Source organism: Nannobrachium achirus, assembly GCF_963921795.1.
Source record: "Nannobrachium achirus genome assembly, chromosome: 5".
NCBI classification, from domain to species: domain Eukaryota; kingdom Metazoa; phylum Chordata; class Actinopteri; order Myctophiformes; family Myctophidae; genus Nannobrachium; species Nannobrachium achirus.
Window position 1 is genome coordinate 57,691,521 of NC_137814.1, and position 22,500 is coordinate 57,714,020.

General features: G+C 43.0%; 1 protein-coding gene across 1 annotated transcript in view; it reads right to left on the reverse strand.

Moving 5' to 3' along the window:
- LOC308285211 (receptor-type tyrosine-protein phosphatase N2-like) overlaps window positions 1–22,500 on the reverse strand; it is a gene marked incomplete at both ends in the record, with an annotated part of 322,852 nt that overhangs the window by 247,199 nt on the left and 53,153 nt on the right. The window contains 6 exons of the mRNA XM_080725929.1: window positions 1–54; window positions 12,668–12,754; window positions 14,862–15,040; window positions 15,648–15,863; window positions 19,335–19,447; window positions 20,221–20,575. The exon at window positions 1–54 is cut by the window's left edge and continues 26 nt beyond it. Of these exons, the coding sequence (XP_080582055.1) occupies window positions 1–54; window positions 12,668–12,754; window positions 14,862–15,040; window positions 15,648–15,863; window positions 19,335–19,447; window positions 20,221–20,575 (1,004 nt within the window). The remainder of the gene's footprint in view (window positions 55–12,667; window positions 12,755–14,861; window positions 15,041–15,647; window positions 15,864–19,334; window positions 19,448–20,220; window positions 20,576–22,500) is intronic.

The following is a 22,500-nucleotide window of genomic DNA, read 5'->3' on the forward strand; positions in this document are numbered from 1 at the left end:
CTGACGTTCTGAGAGTTGCGCTGCACCTTGAAGGTCACTGCTGGACCCACCACCCTGTTACACACACACGCACACACGCACACACACACACACACACACACACACACACACACACACACACACACACACACACACACACACACACACACACACAGAGAGAGAGAAATAATGTATTTTACATTGTGAACGACTGACAGAGATGAGAGACGCACAGAATAATGCTACACCAAGACAATCAAGCGAGGCATTGTGAGCTTGTGGATCTGCTATTTTTGGCTAAAGTCGTCCGAATATGGAAGCTAGGGTTCAAGTGGTTAATATAAAAAAGGAGAGAAAAAAAAAGGTTTCTATCACACAAAGATTACCTGTAGTAACTCTGAGGACCCCCTGTTGAAGGGTGCAATAGATGTAATTGGTAGGCTGTACTGTAAAGGTGCAGTGGTAGGAGGTGGATCCATTCAGATCCTCGTGTCAGGTAAGATAGTGGTTCTCAACCTTCTCAGGCCGTGACCCCCCCCCCCCCCCCAAAAAAAATAATCATATTTGAACTAGGGACCCCCCCTCCCTGATAAGTGTTTAACTCGGTTCTACAGATTGTGAACATAGCAGATCTTCACAATTGTTGTCTCTTTTGTTATCCGACAATCTTGCCAATGTTTGACCGGTATTGCATAGTTTGTTGACTACTTTTGATGTAGTACCGTATTTTACGGACTATAAGGCGCACTTAAAAGCCTTTAATTTTCTCAAAAAACTACAGTGCGCCTTATAGTCCAGTGCGCCTTATATATGGATCATTCATTGACATTGACATTCCCTTTAGCACAGCTCCATCTGTTGGATGCATAACGCAACGGTAGCGTCTATTATGTGCGCCTTATAGTCAGGTGCGCCTTACATATGAAAACAGTTTGAAAATAGACCATTCATTGACAGTGCGCCTTATAGTCAGGTGCGCCTTATAGTCCAGAAAATACTGTAATTGTTTTTGGTTTCTTATAAGTCCTTAAATTGTCACTTCACTGTAAACGGAAACAAGCCCTCAGGGCTTTTAGCATTACCGCATAACCTCGCATGTACCTCTGAGCAGGGGCGTCACACCACATTCTGGGCCCTGGGTACAAGGATTCACTGCGGGCCCCCCATGAATTTAACTATGGAAAAATAGCAGATATACAAGCTCACAGCGCGGCACCGAGTGCCGCGCTGCGAGCTTGTATTATCTGCTATTTTTCAAAAATCGTGAAGATGCGTGCAAGAAACCTATGTTTCCATGTCAGTGGTGCGCAAACATTTTCATGTCAAGGACCCCCAAGATGATATGTATATGGCCACGGACCCCCATCTCAAAATATTTAGTTCCAGGGACCCCCCAGAAGCAAAATTTGCGTAACAAATGTTCGCTTAAAAAATACATTTATTCAAAGATTTTCACACATTTTCACGACTTTTCAAAAATAGCAGATCTACATGCTCGCAGCGCGGCACTCGGTGCCGCGCTGTGAGCTTGTATATCTGCTATTTTTTCAATAGCTAAAGTTACTAGGGCCCCTCCACCTTGGCCCCTAGTAACTCAGTCCCACTCCCCCCCCCCCCCCCCCCCCCCCCTTGTGACGCCCCTGCCTCTGAGTGAGAGACAGAAAGAAAGACAGACAGAGCGAGGCAGACAGACACACAGAGAGAGAGAGCTCATTAAACGGGGGCTGTGTGTATAGCTGTTGAAAAGGGCTTTAGCAGCAATACACACACACACACAGCACTCCCCAGAGAACCCTCACAATCCTCACTGCCAACGCCAGCTAGAACCTCTTCAACCCAAACGCTGCGTTACATTATGGCCGCCAGCACTGAAGAGCATGCTGGGAAAACGTTGGAGGGCTGTTGACGGTGGTCTACGCCAGTGCAGTGTTGATTTCGTTCGACTCATAGACTGTAAAAAAATATGGACGGTGGTCGGTGGAAAGCCACTGGTTTCTATGCTGCGTAAATGAAGCCTTTTTTGTGTTTTTGGACGTTGTAGAAATCAACGTTCATTGGTAGAAATGATACCATCTTGAATGCTATTGGCTGCCAACGGTCACGTGCAACCACAGGGATACGTGGGACATTGTCTTGAGCTTGCCAAAAATAAAGCACAAGAAGAAGAATCATCACAAGCCTATGATCACAAGCCCCTCCTACAGCATACCCTGCTTTAACATCAAATATAACATAAATTGGACCATATTTTCACAAAACGCATGTCATGGTGATTGAAACGAGGCTTTAAACTAGCGACAGGAACCATAAAGTATTTATGACAATGTTTATTAATTAAGGTAAGAAAATCAAACGTAAAAGTTCGGGGGAATAGAATGGAATCCTATGGAGAACATGTTGCTTCTGGTGCCAGAACAGCGCAACTAGCGGACAATCATCTTTCAGTTCCGTGTTTGATTCATTTTAAATCGGGACAACTACACCCCTGATTCGACTACCTTTTTCCACTGATGAAAACGAAATCAAAACTAAGCTACGATGACTCAAGACTAAATATACAGACAATTTCATCAACAAATAAAAAACCAAAATGTTATGGAGGGACTAGTGGAGAAGAGATCCAGTAGAACTGAAAGACATTTTGGGACCGATTCATTAATCTGGCCGTCAATAACGTGTAAATAAAGTCACTCTCTGGTGCATATAGGCCCTATTCTGTAAGCAGAAACTGTCATGACATTCACCAAGCAGAGCGTACAGCCTTCATAGGCCAGTCAATCTAAGCAAAAAAAGGGCCTGACACAAAATAAATTGCAATAGTAATGGTTCAAGGTTTTTTATGATCCTTAGAGTCATCCAAAAAAAACATGTTAAAAATGTTCCATTTTATTCAAGGTGAATTCAGGGGGTTCAAGTTTGGGTCCCTTCACTTACTATACAGGAAAAAAAAGATCTTCTTTAAGTAGTATGTGAGGGGTCTAAGTCTAACTAGGGTTTTTTCATGATTCTGAATCCATTCCAAGCATTTGTTTTGCACGAAAAACATTCCTCGGGCTAAAAACGGACCCCCAAACCTATGGTTTAGTGATGCAAATTTTGATTTAGTTTTAGTCATAGTCTTTTGAATAAAATGTATTTTACTTTTTGTCATAATAAGTTTTAGTTTTAGACTAATTTTAGTCGACTAAATATCATAAGATTTTAGGCAACTAAATCTACAGTTGATTTAGTCAACTGAAATGTATTTTGGCAGGCCTTGATGGCATCGTATTGACTGATTTTACACTTGGTTGTGTGCTGAAAATATGTGTGCTGAAAATAGCAGATCTACAAGCTCACAACGCAACACCTGAGAGCAACCAAACATAAAATGACTCTCTTTACTAGTCCCTCCCTAACGTTTTAGTCTAGTTTTTATTTTGTTGACGAAATTGTCAATATATTTAGTCTTAGTTCTAGTCATTAGAGCTTACTTTTTATTTAGTTTTCATCAATGAAAAAAACGCAGTCGACAAACATTTTTCGTCAGAGTTTCAGTCGACGAAAATCAACACTGGTACGTTCAAAACGCAAATCTTTTTTTGTGTAAAAACAATACACTACTTTTTTCCCTAAATTCCCCAAAATAAGATTAGTGTCATTAGTTTACGTTGCAAGCTTCTAAACTGCAAATTAAGACTCCCCCTGCCTTTATAGAATGCAAACATTTGTATTTTATATTATTATTTTAGGAGGATGCCGTCATCTCTCATGCTGTCACCGGGGCCCCCAGGTAAACACACAAGAACATTATTTGTCACCTGCATCAACAGAGTGACACATCAGGACGTGGAAGAAAAAGAGTGGGGCTACTTCTGTTTGATGGAATAAATCACTCACTCTGGACCAGTGGTGCCAGTTCAGAAAAAGCTAAGGTATGGCAACATGACTGGTGCAAGACACCAGTCATGTTGCCATACCTTAGCAACATGATACATTTATTTTAAGAAGTACATTCTATTTTTTTCCCCCAACATTTCTATTGTTTCTTGGGCTTGATATGGCAGTCTGGAACAGTTGTCCAATGCAGCTAAACTTGGCATAATATAGTAAACGTGCCACAATTAACAATAATGAATTGCACCTGTGCAACTGACCTGCGGAACCTGAGAATATACTATTCTGTCAAGATGGGGAGAATAAAAGTGTGGAGAATATCATTATAACACCTTGTTAAATGTTGCATTTTGTAGTTATTTGAATGTAATTTAACAACATAACCAGCACAGATAGACAAAGAGACATTCATGGATTTATATTTTAAAGTAACTTGTATTCTCCCCCCCTGGACCCAGGGTATGGCAGCTGCGTACCCCTGCCATACCCAATTGACGCCCCTGCTCTGGACTTGATCACACATCCATCTGTCCCCTGCCTGCCACCCAAGGCCTGGGGGAGGGGGGGGGGAGGGTATAAGGGAAAGAAAATAAACTAGGAGAGAAAAAGGAATGATGGCCATGTTGACTTTGAAGCAAGGTTGTTATAGTAGGATTTTATTTTTATTTTTTCGTCTTGACGTTAAGCTTTCAATTCTAGCGTCATTTTGGACGCTGTAAAAACCCGGAAATCATCCGCATAATTTTGGATTTTAGCGCTGGATATTCAAAATAGCAAGATTTACAAGCTTGCAACGCTCGGGCATCTGCTATTTCTGAACAGTTTTGAAAAATCTTGTATTAACTAGTTCACAGCCAAATCGCCAAACGTCGCCATTTTGAGGAGGGTGAGGCAGCCAGATCGCCCAACGTCGCCTTGGGGATCATTTTCTGATCATTTTGGTATTTTTTTGACATTTTTTGAGCTATAAATGACCTTTCTAGCTTAATTTTAGTCTAAAGTTACATATTCGAAGGAAGTGACATCATCGATGACGTAACCCGGAAGTCGTTCGGCCATAACATAGAATGGGCCTTTTTACAGCATTGAATGTTGACGTTTTTCTTATCAAACTTTACCATTTTTAGACCGATTTTCATTCGGAAAAAAATGGCTGGACTGACAGATTGGTCACTCAAGAGCAAAAACGAGTGTAAATGGCGTGCGCACGACGTTCGGATCGTGTTTTATAGCTCCCGTTCGGCGGACCGGGAGACATAATGGCCGCCAATGGGCGCCGCCATTATGGGTCTACTGCTGTCCACTCGCTAGTCCAGACTCTAGGAGATTATCGTTGGGCACACTCTAGTGGATAGTACTAGTACTACATTCAACAACAATATGATCCCTGTTGGGTTAGATTAAAGCTAACTTGGAAATTAATAAAATTCCTGGCAGTATAGGCGCACAAGCCTATTGTAAATGGCTGGGAGAGTTTTAAAGTGTTTAATCCTAGCGCTTCCATTTTGCTATGCGATATGTCATGTGGATTAATTTATATCATATTTTATAATGATATATTTTTTGTATTAATTGCCAAGTAAATGCTTAAGTTTCGCACGCTACTCCTCCCACAGTTTTGGCGGCACACACACACAAGCCTTATGTCAAATCGACCGGCTTAAAGGACAACTTTAGTTTTTTACAACAAGGTTCATATTTTAGATTGTAATTAAAGAATATAAAAGATGAGTGTTAAAATTATTTCATTTACTTCTTTCTATTGTTTTAGGGATTCTTTATTCAGTGGTTGGGGGCATGCGTACAAGTGGCTAAATATGTCAATTTTACACAGATAAGCCCATTCCCAAGATACAACGCAACCTTTCATGGTTGGATGTGACTTATGGGGGCTAGAAGTGTTACTGTAAATAGCAATAAAGAAACTGCTGGCTTATTGTGTCTAAAAAGACAAATTTAGCCACTTGTATGCATGCCCCCATGCGTACGCATGCCCCACATTTTAGCACGGTAAACGCGATAAAACAATAGAACAAAGCAAATGAAACCATTTTAACCCTCACTTTTTCTTTTCTCTAATTACAATCTAAAATATGAACCCTTGTTGTAAAAGAACAAAGTTGGAATCGTGTGTTCTAGTCAGGAACGTATTATTAGTATAAAACTACAGATTACTTTCATTATTACTTTCTTTCCCATAGTTTTTCTGTCACTTTTTCTTTCCAATTACTATTCGCATTTATGCAGCTACATTGTCTAAAGGAAGCTGAACAAGAATATGTTTCCACTTAGATCCTCTAAAACAGGGGTCTTCAAAGTTTTCAGGCCAAGGACCCCTTAGTTGAGAGAGAGATGAAGCAGGGACCCCCACAACCTTATCATGTATTCCATTATATATTTTCATTGTTTGACAGCAAAATCAGTATTTTGGATTCATGTCAATTTGTGTTTTCAGATATTTAACCACTTGAACCGTCAATACTTAATAAACTTGACCTTTCACTCTGTACAGTCTACTCTTTTTCCCCTCTACACCAAACGTCTCAGAATATGGATGGACGGACGCTATAGGATTCAAGTGGTTAATATAAAAAAGGAAAAAATATGTTTCTATCACACAAAGATTTTGAGGACCCCCTGTAGTAACTCTCGAGGACCCTCTAAGGGCTGTTGAAGACCCCTGCTCTAAGATCTTGATGGATCCATCCATCCATCCATCCATCCATCCATCATTGTCTGTCTGTCTGTCTGTCTGTCTGTCTGTCTGTCTGTCTGTCTGTCTGTCTGTCTGTCTGTCTGTCTGTCTGTCTGTCTGTCTTTATGTCTGTCTGTCCGTCTAAAGACAGTTCATGACAGAGTCATTATGTCAGTGGATAATAGACATGTCGCGCTGTGAGGGTTAGACATGTAACATAATGAGAAGGAGGAAGTCATAATTCACATGTATTAATCACGGTGCTTTGTCCAACCCATCAGTCTGTGATGTTCCATAATATCTCAGTATTAGGTTTAACATCAGCCTCTCCTAATAGCTCAGGTCCAGGACCACTGTCCCCCTCTGGTGGCGAGTGTGTGACAGGACGGCTCAGTCAGACATTACATCACCTCCATCAACACAATACATGTAGAGCCGTGGTTCCTAAGCCTTTTAGCTCAAGACCTAAAAAATAAATAAAGTGGACGCGTGACTACTGCACTAGTGACTCCTATGGGCTTGGGGCGGCACCTGTCGGCAAGGCATATTGAACGGGGGACGGACGGACGGACGGACGGACGGACGGACGGACGGACGGACGGACGGACGGACGGACGGATGGAGCATCCTCCCGGTGGAGGCTCCTCACTGGCAGGTGAGCCAGTAGGGTAAAACAGCAGTGGTGGAAGCAGTGGCGTCAGTTCAGAAAAAGCTAAGGTATGGCAACATGACTGGTGTCTTGCACGCGTGCCCTTGTGCGCGTGCAAGACACCAGTCATGTTGCCATACCTTAGCGACAGGCACGATGAAAAGTACATTTTATTATTTCCCCCTGTAGCCAAGGTAAGGCAGCTGCCATAGCTTGCCATACCCAATTGACACCTCTGGGTGGAAGAGGAATTCAACACAACCAAACTGGGGTGAAAAAGTGGTCAAAAAAATCGACTATTCAAAATAAAAGAAGATCGTGTGTAGAAGGAATGGAAACTATTGCTTTTCTCCAACGTTTCTATCAATGCTATACAGATGTGTCATTTCAAAACTTCACAAGTCCTGCCATTGGCAAGACAGTAGATTTTCAGGGGATTTGCAGAACATTGAGCTTGTAGATCAGCTATTTTTGCTATTTTTATGACCTTCTCTGACTTCAAAGTTTAAATCTACCTATGAAGGTGGATTCTGCTTTCAGTGGGAATGTTGTGGTTTCTTGCTATTTGCGAGTTTGTGCAAAAATACGCTCCATTCACCATAAAAAATTTGAAAGGCAAAACTGGGATAGAAACCTGTGGAAAAAATTAATTTGCAGGAAATCTTCAGGAAAAGAGCAGTGGATACCAAAGAGTTGAAACGGCACATCTGTACTTCATAGCTCTCCCTCTCTCTCTCTCTCTCTCTCTTTCTCTTTCTCTTTCTCTCTCTCTCTCTCTCTCTCTCTCTCTCTCTCTCTCTCTCTGTCTCTCTCTCTGTCTGCTATTTTCACTATTTTAAATATATTGTCACTGTCAGGCGTTGTGTGCTTGTAGATCGGCTGTTTTCACTAGTTTGGATCATTTTTTAAATGATAAATGCAAAACGAACAGTTTTGGACATACAAGGTTTCCACCCGACAACAATGTTAATCATTATGGAGATGCTCTGCTCTCCTTCGCTGTTCCGTTCTCCTCTCCACCTCTCGTCTGCTCCTCTGCTCTCCTAGAAAGTCTCAGGTGGTGTGTGCGTGTGCGTGTGCGTGTGCGCGTGCACGTGCGCGCGTGTGTGTGTGTGTGTGCGTGCGTGCGCGTGTGCGTGTGCCGGCAACACTCAGCCGGCACAAAGACAGACACACTTCATCTTGTTCTGGACGTTATGTTCAAGTACCGTCTCTCCTACACTGTCTGTCTCTCACTTTCTGTTTTGTCAGAGCCATCAGAGCCTATATGTGGCATGCGCCTGGACCGCTAAGCCAAGGGGGCATCTTAATAATATGAAAGGATTTGTTTAATGAAACCTCTCTCTCCCTCTCCCTCTCCCTCTCTCTCTCTCTCTCTCTCTCTCTCTCTCTCTCTCTCTCTCAGACAGAAAGACAAAAGGTGCATTAGAGAGAGAACAGTAACAACCCACAGAGGTAGTGAGTGCATAAAACACTGAGTGATTGCGCTGGTGTGTGCGTGCGTGCGTGCGTGCGTGCGTGCGTGCGTGTGTGTGTGCACATTTGCGCAGCTCACAAACGGAAGGCCCCCCCAAATGCACACACACACACACACACACACACACACACACACACACACACACACACATACAGCTCCTACACCAGCCACTCAAGCCGTGCACTCTCACACCTGCCAGCCTGTATGTCATTGTGTGTGTGTGTGTGTGGCTGTGTGGACACTGTAATGTGTAAGGTGTTGTCATGACAACAGTCCTACTGTAGTGAGATGTATGTGTTGTCATGACCAGTGTTGAATATTGTGACTTGTTAAGTCACAGCGTTATTGCCATTAAAAGATATAATCCGTTACGTGCCTTAGCCACTGAGAAAAGTTACTCATTAGTTAACTTTTCCAACGAAAGTGGTAAGGGAGGGGTCGTTTTTTATTGAGGGGTGTTACTGGAGAAATTGCATAAGCCCTGATATAAAATGCCATGGCCCTCCCTCTCAATTGGGGGAAAAATCAATGACCCTCCCCAGGCATTAAAACAAAAAAGATTGACCCTCCCCTAACAACATGACATTTACCACAGTAAAATTATGCCTAAAACCTTAACTTATAGTTAGGGCTGTCGAGACGATTAATCATACAAAATAATTGTAATTGACAAATAATTAATTATATAATTCCAGTTCACTGCGCAATGTAGGTCATTTCAATTAAGCTCTCACTCCAGTCAGCTGGTCTGAACGATAAAATGACATAATAGGCTATAGAATGGATCTTGCCAAGCAGTGAATGAAAACTGTGCTTTCTTATTGTCCTCACCTCAAATGAAACGCTGGATTATTTACTTTTCTTCAAATTGACTGAATCCAACACACAAGGTAACATCTAGGTCTTTATCCATCACAATGTTTTCACATCAAACAAAGTAGCCTAATCACTCAAACCTATGTGTGACCAAGTTTAACATCTTAATGAAGAAGGTAGAGTGCACTGTGAGACAGATGAGACCTTTTTGCTTTTGGACAGATGCAAACATCTCTAGCGTGTGCTCTCTCCCTCTCTTTTTGCTCTTTGAGAGAGTGACACACACACACACACACACACACACACACACACACACACACACACACACACACACACACACACACACACACACACACACACACACACACACACACACACACACACACACACACACACACACACACACACACACACACCAGTGGCGGTTGGTCATTTATTTTCTAGGGGGATCGCTAGCCACGCTATAAAAAAATAAATAAACTAAACTCAAGCAAACATATACCAAGCCTAAGGTCTCACTGTATAACCCCCAATTAATTGTATTACTGCAATCTGATAAATACATGATGATGACATTCATTGGAATGCTTTTCTTTTGTAAATACAATACAAAACTGGCCTTCATAACCTGAGACAATGGCAGAAGATGAACCCTCAAAGCCATGACTATCACCTTATGGCTTAACTTTTACTCAGTGGTGGAAAAACAATCACATTCTTTACTGCAGTATCAATCAATAGGCCTACTGCAATGTAGAAATACTCTGTTACAAGTAGAAGTCCAAATAACAAGTATTGGTATCAAATGTAGCCTAGGAAAGCCAGCATTCTTAATCCTGTATCATACAAAACAAACCACGAGTGTTTCTGATCAGAACTCACCTAGTTATGTTGCTTTTCATGTCTCATTAAGTTTGCTTTATACTTCGACGTACGACGGTAACGCGAGTCAAACACCGCCGATCTACAAGCAAAGTTATGGGCTTGTAAATCGTGTGGGCTGCTGGTGTCTTGGTGAGCCTGTTATAGAATTTTATGAAATGTAATCTTTGTTTCTTCTTGAAGGTAGTCAGAAGGTCATGTAATTTAGTTTAGTCATGTCAGGGTGTTTATTCCTAGGTTTGAGAACAACTGTTGTGTGAGTCACTCTTTCACCTGTTACCAGAATGTCATGATCTGTCTAAAGTATTCCTGACTGAAAGCCTTAAAAGGATGTTTGTTAACTTGACTCTTTTTTATTTTAAGTCCCCTCTGAAGTGTATAAAGAGGGCGTGTATAACCTGTGCTCGGGAGTGTGGAGAGTTGCTATGCCCATTGAGTGTAGTTGCTGTCTGCTCAGGAGCTCCTTTGATGAATAAATATTGATTGTGTTTGAACACTGCTCAAACCTTTCTTTTCTCAAGTATATTTTTATGCAATAATTATAGAAATCCATAACAAGCCGTCCACCGGCATGAACGGGTTAATGTTCACCAGAACGCAGCATTAGGAAGCGCATGGAGGTGGGACGTTCGTGAACGAATCGAATCTTTTGAACGACTCTTTGAAGTGAACGATGGGATCCGGTTCCCGCAGTAGAGAACCGTTCATTTTGGGGGGGGGGGGGGGGGACTCCCCTCCCCCCAATTCAACATCTCCTTGCTACTCCACTGACTACTGACTGAGTATAGTGATTAAACGGTGCTTTTAAGTCAGCCAGATCCATGGCTCGGTCTCACTTCAAATCTGCCATAAATCCCACCAAACTGCAGAGGAGTCTCTGCAGCACATTGTAGCCGAGCGCTCCAAACCAGCGCCTTGCGACTCTTGCACAGCAGGACACAACCCAATAATCTTCAAGACGTTTGTGTAGTGTAAATGCTCATACGATCCGATTAATTAATCTTGAAATCTGGTCGTGTACAGACTTTTTAGAGGGTCTCTCCCCTCCGTGTTCATTCAAGCACTGATTGAGAGACTGAAGTTGCGCACTGTGAAGCACGTCAGTGATAGCTCGGCTGTACCATTGAAGAGAAAGCAGAGGGGGGTATCATTGACTATTGTATTTTACTTCAGTGTTCCTTAATTAAATAAAAGTATTATTGAAAGGAACGCTGTAGTAAAATATATATAGGGCTATAAAAACCCGGACTATTTTTAATTCAAAATCGCATGACCCTCCCCGAGACTCAAATTAAAATAGCATCACCCTCCCCTAAAATCCTCCTTGGGAGGGGGGGTCAAAATTAACGACCCCTGCCTAACCTACCTAGGCTACTGTAGAATGTATAATGTATAGAATGTATAGCCTAGGTATTAATGTTCATAAGTAACAACATTCTTTTTTTTTTTTTTCTTTTCTTTTTTGGAAAAGGTAACTATAACAAAACTACTAAAATTGCCAAACTAACTCGTTAGGTTACTCCATTACACCAAAAATGTAATCTGTTACAATAACACTGGTCATCACAACAGTCCTACTGTGATGTGTAATGTGCTGTCATGACCAGGCCTAGAATTTCGTCATTTTAGGGGCAAGGCCACTTAATTGGCCATAGTTTGAGGGCACAAAGGCCAAATGCCAGGGCAGGAAGGCCATCAAATAAAACAAGGTTTTAGTCCATTGAAACAATTAATTAATATGTAGACCATCTGCTGTGAAATAAATAAATTGGTATTTACAATTTGACCCATGCTCACAAATCAAAAGATACAGGATTGGTTTAAAAAGGGGGACTCAACAAAAGACACTGGTGTCTACATATTGACAAGAAAGAGAAAGAGAGGAGAAAGTGGTACAGTCAGCTGGGGCAGTAAGGCCACTGTGACCTCAGGCAGGGACGTGCAGAGAATGTTAGAGAGGCAGGGGCTGACATTATTAAAAGGGCCTTTTGGTAGAAATATCGAATTCTTTCAACATAAGATGCTGCATTCAAGTTCAGGAGAGTTTGGACAAGGCAATTCTCTTGAATGCTGCCTTCAAGTATGGCATGGAAAGAGGGGCATTTGCATTCTTTCACCATAGCGAAAACTGCAGTCATGGTCTGGAGAGGGCACTTTTTACAGACGGATAAAAGGGCAGGGGCTCAAGCCCCCTTTGCTGTCTATGTGTGCACGTGCCTGGCCTCAGGGCATGCCACGTTTTGGAGGGGCACAAGGCCAAACCGAGGGGACATGAGATGTTGTGTGTACGTACGAGAGTTCGGCCACGTCCGTCATGGGGATGCCTGCTCTACGGGTCAGGATCTCCATCAGGTGGACCCCCTCATCTGTCTGCAGACCACTGTGGAGGAGAGGAGAGGAGAGGAGAGGAGAGGAGAGGAGAGGAGAGGAGAGGAGAGGAAGTTAAAGGTGATACACCATAAAAACAAAAATAAAATAAATGTAAAGTGTTTTAGTCTGACTGTGTGTTATTATAGACATATTGAACCAATGAAAAGTATTAAGAACATGTGTCTAAATAACAACCAGAGCTCAGGTTCTTTATTTATCCTTTCCACAGCGATGGTACGCAATACAATCTCAGTGTGACGTCAACATCGATGTGTTACAACGAGCTAACCATCTCTCCCCCTGTCACAAAGAAAGAGTAACCAAAGCAACAGCATGAAAGTAAATGCTCCAACAAAGAACAAAAAAAGAACCCCAGAGCAGAACAAAACAAAAAGAATAAATGCTCTCGGAATAACCTTCGCGGGGATAAATGAAACCGCTCTCCCCTTGCGTGTGAATCACGACGAGGAGGAGGAACAATGGGCGCGCGTTGGTGTCTTATTTTCAGCGCGGCCGGGGCCTGCGGGGTATTTCCAGACACAAGATGGCTGAGCGTCAATACCGTTCCCTGGCCCTGTTATGTACCGTTCCGGCCCTGTTATGTGAGCGATGAGAAATTGCATCTCTCTCTCTGTATCCCCTGACGGCAGAGAGACAACAGAGAGACACACAGAGCGAGAATCAAAAAAGCCAGAGGTCTGGAGAGAGAGGGGAGATATTTCCATCTCGAGGCTGTCGAGGTGGAAACCTTGTATGTCCAGAACCATTCCATTTTTATCATTATTTTTTTTTAAAGTGCCGCGCTGCAAGCTTGTAGATCTGTATTTTTTTTTTATCGTGAAAATGTGTGCAAGTTTTTCAATATATATTTTTCAAAGCAAAGTTTTGTAACTCAAAAATCTGCTTCTTGGGGGTCCCTGGAACAACATATTTTGAGATGGGAGGTCTGCGGCCAAATCCATTTCGTTTTGGGGGTCCTTGACATGAAAAAGTTTGAGCACCACTGATTTAGAAGAAGGATTTAGAAGTCGGGTCAAAGATCGGGTCAAAGATATTCAAAGACACATTTTTACGATTTTTCAAAAATAGCAGATCTACAAGCTCGCTGTGAGCTTGTATATCTGCTATTTTTCAATAGTTTAAAGCATAAAATAACGGTTAAAGTGGTTAAAATCTAACGTGACTCGGGTGCGTTCCAAGTCTTTCAGGGTTAAAATACTGAAAATAGCCGATCTACGAGCTCACCGCGCTGTGACAGATCGGCTATTTTCAGTGCTTTTGTGCGACACTCTTGCGTGATGGAGTAGGGAGTTAATTCACAAAAACACGAGTTGAGCTATGGAGATACGAGGTTTTTATCGCCCTGGCGGCAAGAGATGACACAAACCTCGGGCCCTCCGTGGGTTCTATACGGAAACAGCTTTGAAAGCGAGACGGAGATTGGTGCGTGCGTGTTTCTTTCTTTCTTTCTTTCTTTCTTTCTTTCTTTCTTTCTTTCACCATGTTAGCCTCAGGACAAAAAAAAAAAAGTCTATCTTTACGCCACGCTCAAAACTTATTTCACGCACAATCCCCATAATCCCACCCGGTACGGCTGTGTTGCTTTTGAAGCTTGAAGTTTACATTTTCGTCAGAGCCTTAGTATCATTTTAAACTTGAAGTACAAAGTTACCTTCAGTCAGTTCTAAACAAAATGGCTATTATCTCAACGTTTTCCTCAAAACATAATCACTAAAATATCGTCACTGTCAGGCAGAAACCTCGTATCTCCAAGTTTCAAATGTGTACGTCTTTTGGTAAAGCAAGGCCCTGCTTCATCATACAAGACTGTCGCACACAACACCTCGCGATACGAGGCGTTGTGTGCTTGTAGATCGGCTGTTCTCACTAGTTTAGTACATTTTATAGATGATAAATACAAAACGAACGGTTTTGGACATACAAGGTTTCCACCCGACAACGACGATATGCTATAAATATAAGGTGCTGGGAGTGAAAATTATAATGTAGGGGTGCCTCGGATTAAAAAAAATATTTATGGGGTGCCCTGAGACAAAAAAGTTTGCTGGCCTAGAAAGACTAAAACTAAATCAAAACGAGTGAACAATGGTGCTTACTCGGTGTCGGTGATGACGTATCCGAAGAGGTCGTCATCGCTCTGGACGTCCAGCTGCAGCTCGGGGACGTGCGCTACAGTCTTCCTGACCGGGGGCTGCGGCTGCGCGTACACCACCGCTGCAGGAGGGGGCGCCACCTCCTTGATCCAGCCCCGCACCTCCGATACCTCCTCCACCGTCTGCTGCTCGGTGGCAGGGACGTGCAGAGAATGTTAGAGAGGCAGGGGCTGACTTTTCTAAAAGGACCTTTTGGTGAAAATATTGAAAATAGCAGACCGAGGCCGGCTATTTTCTCTGCTTGATACGACACTGAACTAAGCATAATCAATGAAAAGATGGAGATGTGGCATAACAACATGGATTTCTACACAGAGAGGGCAAACACGTATGTTATCTTCATTATTTATCTATCAGTCAAGTTCTCCTCAAAATGACATAAGACACTGCCTTTGTACCGACAGTACAAAGGCAGTGCCCTTAGCCAATGAGGTGCAGCCAAAGGGTAGATCTTTGTGCCCATACATGGTGTTACATGCGAGCCCACACTGTTTAGTGGGAACAGTATTTTTAGTTTCAACATAAGACGCTGCATTCTAGTTCAGGAGAGTTTGGACAAGGCAATTCTCTTGAATGCTGCCTTCAGGTATGGCATGGAAAGATGGGGCATTTGCGTTTCTTTCACCATAGTAAAAACTGCATTAATGGTCTGGAGAGGATACTTTTTACAGACTGATAAAAGGGCAGGGGCTCGAGCCCCCTTTGATGTCTATGTCTGTGTGCACGTGCCTGCTGGCTGCCGTCTTTCTTCTGCACCGTCACCTCCGCCCCGCCCCCACTGGTCCGACTGCGCACGTTCTCCAGGCCCACGGTGCGCCCTCTGGTGGTGGCGGCGGGGAGGACCGCGTCCTGGTGGTTTGCGGGGACGTCGTCGCTGGGGGCGACGGTGAACGAGGTCTTGTCCAGGTACGCGAGGAGCTTGCTGAACAGGTTGCCACTTTGAGTCTGAGACACGAGGAACACAAGAGGTTGGACAGTTAACCCATTTAGGCCTGGAATTATTTATACTTTAGCTATTGAAAAATAGCAGATCTACAAGCTCACAGCGCGGCACCGAGTGCCGCGCTGCGAGCGTGTAGATCTGCTATTTTTGAAAAGTTGTGCAAATCTTTGAATATATGTATTTTTAAAGCGAACGTTTGTAACTCAAATTTTGCTTCTGGGGGGTCCCTGGAACTAAATATTTTGAGATGGGGGTCCATGGCAAAATACATATAATTTTGGGGGTCCTTGAAATGAAAATGTTTTAGCACAACTGACAACATAGGTATTTCAGAAACCTGTTAGGATGTATATATATATATATAGTCTTTTTTTTTCTTCTTTTTTTAAATAGCAGATCTACAAGCTTGTATATCTGCTATTTAGGTAACAAAAGAGGTTAGAGAGTTAATTGCGACCGTTAGGTCGCAAGTTACTATGAACCACCGGCTGTCTGTCAGTCCCTCCATCAGTCAGTCCCTCCGTCTGTCCGTCACGTCACGTCACACTTTTGGCCCTACTCTTATCTCCGGCACCGTTGGCCCTATCCATGCCAAACTTTGCACACACACTCCTTGGCTGCCAAACCACAACCTCCACCCCTGATTTCTCACTACTGGTAATAAAATGATAAAAAAAATATATATATTTGTTGACTATTTGTCTTTTCCTTTTTTCTACGCTTATGACTACATCATTTCAAAGACAAATGTTGTACATTTAACAACTACACTACATTTCTACAGTAGGAAGTGTAAAAGTAAATTATGAATTAACCTCCACACCCCATTTCAAACAGTGAAAATAGTAGATCTACAAGCTCACAACATGGCGTGTTCTATTCACTTCGATTTTGGACCGGACAATGTTATTTTAATGATTATTTCACAATAATAACAATTAAGTTTTGGACATACTATACTTTTATTATACACATCCTAGAAGCAAATTATTTTATAATATGTCTAAATAACATTTAGTTTTTCTTTTTTTTTTTTCTTCTTTTTTATCAAATCACCCTCTAACTAAATCTAAATAAGTGCACCCGGAATAATTATTGTGTTGAACAATAGTGCTCCTGCCTAAATATAATGATGTTACCCATTGTTCTAGCGCTGCTGGGAACACAGATAATTGTTAGTCTTGTCTAAGCATCAATGTAGCAACAACGCAGTATATATTTAAAATGGCTAACCTTCCATGTAACAAAGATCTATTTTTAAAAACGGCTTAACCTCCCATGGAATAAATGTCTATGATTCAAAGGTGTTATTCCAGGAGAAATGAAATCCCAGAATACAACGGGAAATTACGTCATCCATTGCCGGGCAAAAATAGGGTAAAAACACTGAAAAACCTAGCAGAGGCTGATGAATGAATACATTTTTCGTTTTTCGAGATGCAACATCCCCGCCATTTCAACAAATAAACACAAACAAACATATTCTCATGAACAATGGGAATGTAACAACCAGATTTGTGTGGAAATATAATTTTTATATGCACAGATTTATATACATTTTCGTGTCTTTAGCTTTAGTGCTAGACTAGTAGCCTTGTGCGAGCAGAGGAAGTTGCTTTCTGTGGGCTGTGAATATGACCCTGTGGGCGATGGGAAGACAATGTACATTGTAGGTACAGTACATTATAACTCTATGGTGCAGTGCGGGCGCGCTGTGATGTCATCAAGTTTAGCCAAAAACTGCCAAAGATTTACCTTTTTTTTCGTGACACACCCACTTTTAAGGACCCTTGGGGGTCCCTGGACCGACATTGAGAACCTTTGTTCTATATAAACAAAAGTGTAAAAATCAACAAAACTTTCACAATATGCTGCAATATGATGAAACGTCTGAAGGTCTTTGTCCTAAGAGTGAGTTTAGCCCTCTTCTGTTCTGGGCCCTTCAGAAGTCCAGACGGGCTGGACAGAGAGAGAGAGAGAGCCCACATGAAACGCGCCTGCCATCTTTCAAACAACCCCGCAATTCTTTTGAAAACTGTTTTTCTGGAGTGCTCGTCAATCCTCCACCAAGGGTTTATTCATGGTGCGAGCGGGCTTTGTGACGCGTCAATGTTTTTGAACCGTTTATCCGCCGCGGAAGGTCAAGAGTCTGCCGATGGAGGTCTTCTTACCTTATCCTCAGAGTTTAGATGCTCAGCGGCGTCTGTGTGGCGCTCTGTTGGGGGAGAGAGAGAGAGAGAGAGAGAGAGAGAGGGACAGACAGGACAGAGAGAGAGAGAGAGATGGCAAGATATAAAGAGAGAACAAACAATTCAGTCACATATTATTTACATATCATCGTTGTCAGGTGGAAACCTTGTATGTCCAAGACTGTTAGTTTTGTATTTATCATTTTAAAAATGAACTAAACTAGTGAAAGCGGTGCGAGGCGTTGTGTGCTTGTAGATCGGCTGTTTTCACCACTTTTGTGCGACGGCCTTGTATGATGAAGCAGGGCTTTACTTTGCGAAAGAACGTACACATTTGAAACTTGGAGATACGAGGTTTCCACCCGACAACGACGATATATTGGATACATTCTGATATCTCCGGAGACAAATTAAACCATGTTTTTTGTTAAATATTGATGATGATAGTTAAATAAAATCGTTTAAATATGTATGTGACTTACTGTCCGAACAGAACTACTTCATGTCAGGAGATGTAGTCGGCCCTTCGGATCTAGTGCGAGGCGTTGTGTGCTTGCAGATCTGCTGTTTTCACTACTTTTCCGCGACGGCCTTGTATGATTTGCGAAAGAACTAACACATTTGGAGATACGAGATTTCCACACGACAACGGCGATATACTTGTGTTGTTGCTGCTCTTATACCACCATTATTACTGGGGTTGGTGCGGGCCAGACAGTAAGTAGCCCCCCGCGGGCCGCAAATGGCCCGCGGGCCGCCCTATTGGGGAACCCTGCTATAGAACAACGTGTGTTATACCTTGAAGCTGTGGCTCCTCTGTGTTGGCTGTGGGAGCGCTCTTCACCTCCTCCTGCTCCTCTCTCAGCACCTCCTCCTTCTCCTCCTTCTCCTCCTTCTCCTCCTCCTCCTCTTCCTCCTCTTCCAGGTTTCTGGATCGAGGTCTGGTCTGCTCCTTTTCCACCACCTGCACCGAGGGACGGGGAGGGTTATTTCTATACTGTATGCAGCCTATTTTTAGGGCTGGGAAATCTAATTCATTAGAGCACTGGTTCCCAAACACTGGGTCGGGAATCCATTTATGGGTCGTGGACACATTTTTAGATGCAGATGTAGAGGTATTGGCCAGCTCCATATATGGAGATGTCTTGGCACATATATGGAGGCGTGACGCACGGACATGATCTTCGGATTTTCATACTAAATGCGACCTACGGTCTCAATTTCAGAAAGGATTGTGGGGACCCATCCATCCATCCATCCATCCATCCATCCATCCCTCCCTACCTGCAGGGCGTCAGCGATGAGGCTGGACAGCTGGTCCAGGTCGTGGGCCGTCATGTCCTCCATGTTCACATGCTTTCTGCCCACGTTCTGCACCACAGTCTGGATGAACCGCTCTGTAAGGAGGAGGAGGAGGAGGTTATTCACCCCGGTAACATTCTGAACCATTGTCTGGATTAGCCCCGAAACGTATCTGGTTCAGGGTTGACGCTTACAGCTACAGTTTCAACTCTTCACTATTTACTGCTCTTTTCCTGAAAATTTCCTTCAAATGCATTTTTTTCCACAGGTTTCCTTCCCTGTTTTTCCTTTCTAATTTTTATGGAGAATGGAGCGTATTTTTGCAGAAACCCGCAAATGGCAAGAAACCACTCGATTCCCATTGAAAAGCAGAATCCACCTTCATAGGTAGATTTACATTTCGAAGTAAAAGAAGTTCATAAAAAATAACAAAAACATAAGACAATAATATATGACAGAACGTGTCAAGTCTTTGAAATGGCACATCTGTACACAAAGTCTAAATACGTCTAAATACGGTACGTCCTACTATAATTACCCGTATCCTCCGTATTCTTTAATAAGAAGCATTTGTATCCAATCGTTTTCGGTTTGCGCGTCGTCTCGTCTTTGCATTCACGCTGTATGTAATCGCGCCGCTCGAACACTGCAAAGCAGTGATTCTCAACCTGTGGGTCAGCACCCCCATGCGGGTCCCCCAATAATTTTATGGGGTCGCCAGATGATTAACTTAATGTAGAACATTGTTTTGTCACTCGACAGTAAACAAACCAACATAAAGTTTAATTGTATAGAGGGTATATTCACATTTCTAAAGTGACAATTAAACAACTTTTGAATACCTCTAAAATGACAAATTAAACATTACCGTCCACAGGAGAGAGCGGCTGCCTGGCGGAGGGACCTCGACTCGCCGGGACAGTCTGAACCCTCAGCGCCTCTCTGTTGGCGGGACTGTCCTCTGAATAGAGCGGTCTGCCGCCCCGGACCTCCGGGGTCTTCTTCGCGGCCCCTCCTCCTCGCTGGGGGTCCAGCTGCCCCAGGAGGTACTGCCTCAGGGCGGCCACCAGCAGGTCCCCCTCGGCCCCCTCCTCCTCCCCCAGAGGACCGGCTCTGTCCCGGAGAGAGGGCGCCACGACGGGGGACTTGATCTGACCCCCGCCCGCGGCCTTGGACCGGCCGGGGTAGTAGTCCGCGGCAGTGCCCGACTGGAAGCGGTCACTCTGGAAAAATGAAATGGATGTCAATTGTAAATCCTTTTTAACACATAATAGCAGGGTTCCCCAATAGGCGGCCCGCGGGCCGCTCTTGTCTGGCCCACACCAACCCCAGTAATAATGGTGGTATAAGAGCAGCAACAACACTAGTATATCGTCGTTGTCGGGTGGAAATCTCGTATCTCCAAATTTGTAAGTTATTTCGCAAATCATACAAGGCAGTCGCACAAAAGTAGTGAAAACAGCAGAAAAAGGCCATCTCTTTCTTTTTTCATAAATATGTGCTATTGAACACCCTTTACGTCTGTGTGTTGGTTAAAACAATATTGAACCAATGAAAAGTAGTAAAAAGCCCTTTGGTCAAAACCAAACTCCACTTGAGCTCATTTTCCCGAAAATGAACATCTTGGAGTTAGGAGGTTTCGGCCCAACAACAGAGATATACTGTATGCAGCGCTGTGAGTGTGTAATAACAGTATATACAGACCATTAACTACACTAAGCATGCAATACTGGCTACATAAGTCCAACATTAGCATAACAATACGGATATAAAGCGTCCAGATTTCTCATTAATCTTCCTTAGTGTTAATTATACCCCGAAATGACTCGCACACAGGGCACACACACGCGCACACACAGCACGCGTAGCCATTCATCACCGCCGGTCCCATGAGTGCCCGTCACCTCTAACCCTCTATGTATCCCCCCACCGTGCGCACGAGCACGCACACACACACACACACACACACACACACACACACACACACACACACACACACACACACACACACACACACACACACACACACACACACACACACACACACACACACACACACAGCAGGAGGGGGGCCGCGGCCCCTCGCTTTCAGCCCGTCCCTTCTAACCGTACCTCCCCAGTGGCGGAAAGTTAAAATGAAGAGGTACTTTTACTTTACTTGAATATAATGTTGTATGTCCATTTTTCAATACAATTATACAGTACACTTGTACTCCTCCATATCTTATAGGCCAGGGGTCTTCAACGTTTTCAGGCCAAGGACCCCTTAGTTGAGAGAGAGATGAAGCAGGGACCCCCACAACCTTTTCATAGATTCCACATCGTTTGACAGCACAATCACTTTATGTATTTTGGATTCATGGCAATTTATGTTTTCAGATATTAACCACTTGAGCCGTCATTACCTAATAAACTTGACCTTTTACTCTGTACTTAGTCTGCTCTTTTTCCCCTCTACACCAAACCTCTTTGCCGAAAATAGCCGATCTACAAGCTCACAACGCCTCACAGTGCGAGACGTGAGCTTGTAGATCTGCTATTTTTGGCTAAAGTTCTCAGAATATGTACACTAAGGTTCAAGTTGTTAATATCAAAAAAGATTGGAAGATTTGGAAGACCCCCAGTAGTAACTCTGAGCACCCCCTAGGGTGTTATAGAAGACCCCTGTTATAGGCAAATAGCATACTTTGCAGATTTAGAGTTTAGACTATTTCAGATTTCACTGACTATTGTTATTGCATAGCTGGTGTGTTCAACAATAGCAGATCTAATGATGCGTTGTGAGCTTGTAGATTAAAAAAGAAAAAAAAACAACAACGACTCGCCATGAGTACTTTTACTTTGGAATTGTAGCCTATATTTTGATTCAAATACTTTTGTACTTTTACTCAAATACATATTGAATAGGGATGTAACGATACATTTTAACAACGATACGATAGGCATCACGATACATGGTTGACGATACGATACATGGACAGGATAATATTGGTTCATTCATGGCGATACGATACGATTCGATTCAATGATTTAAAATCGATATAGTAACTATTTAGCAAATCTATTATTATGGATATAAATAAGTAAACCCCCCCAGCAGGGCCCCTCACATTCAGCCTCCAGCCGTTCCCCCTCTCTGACGGACATG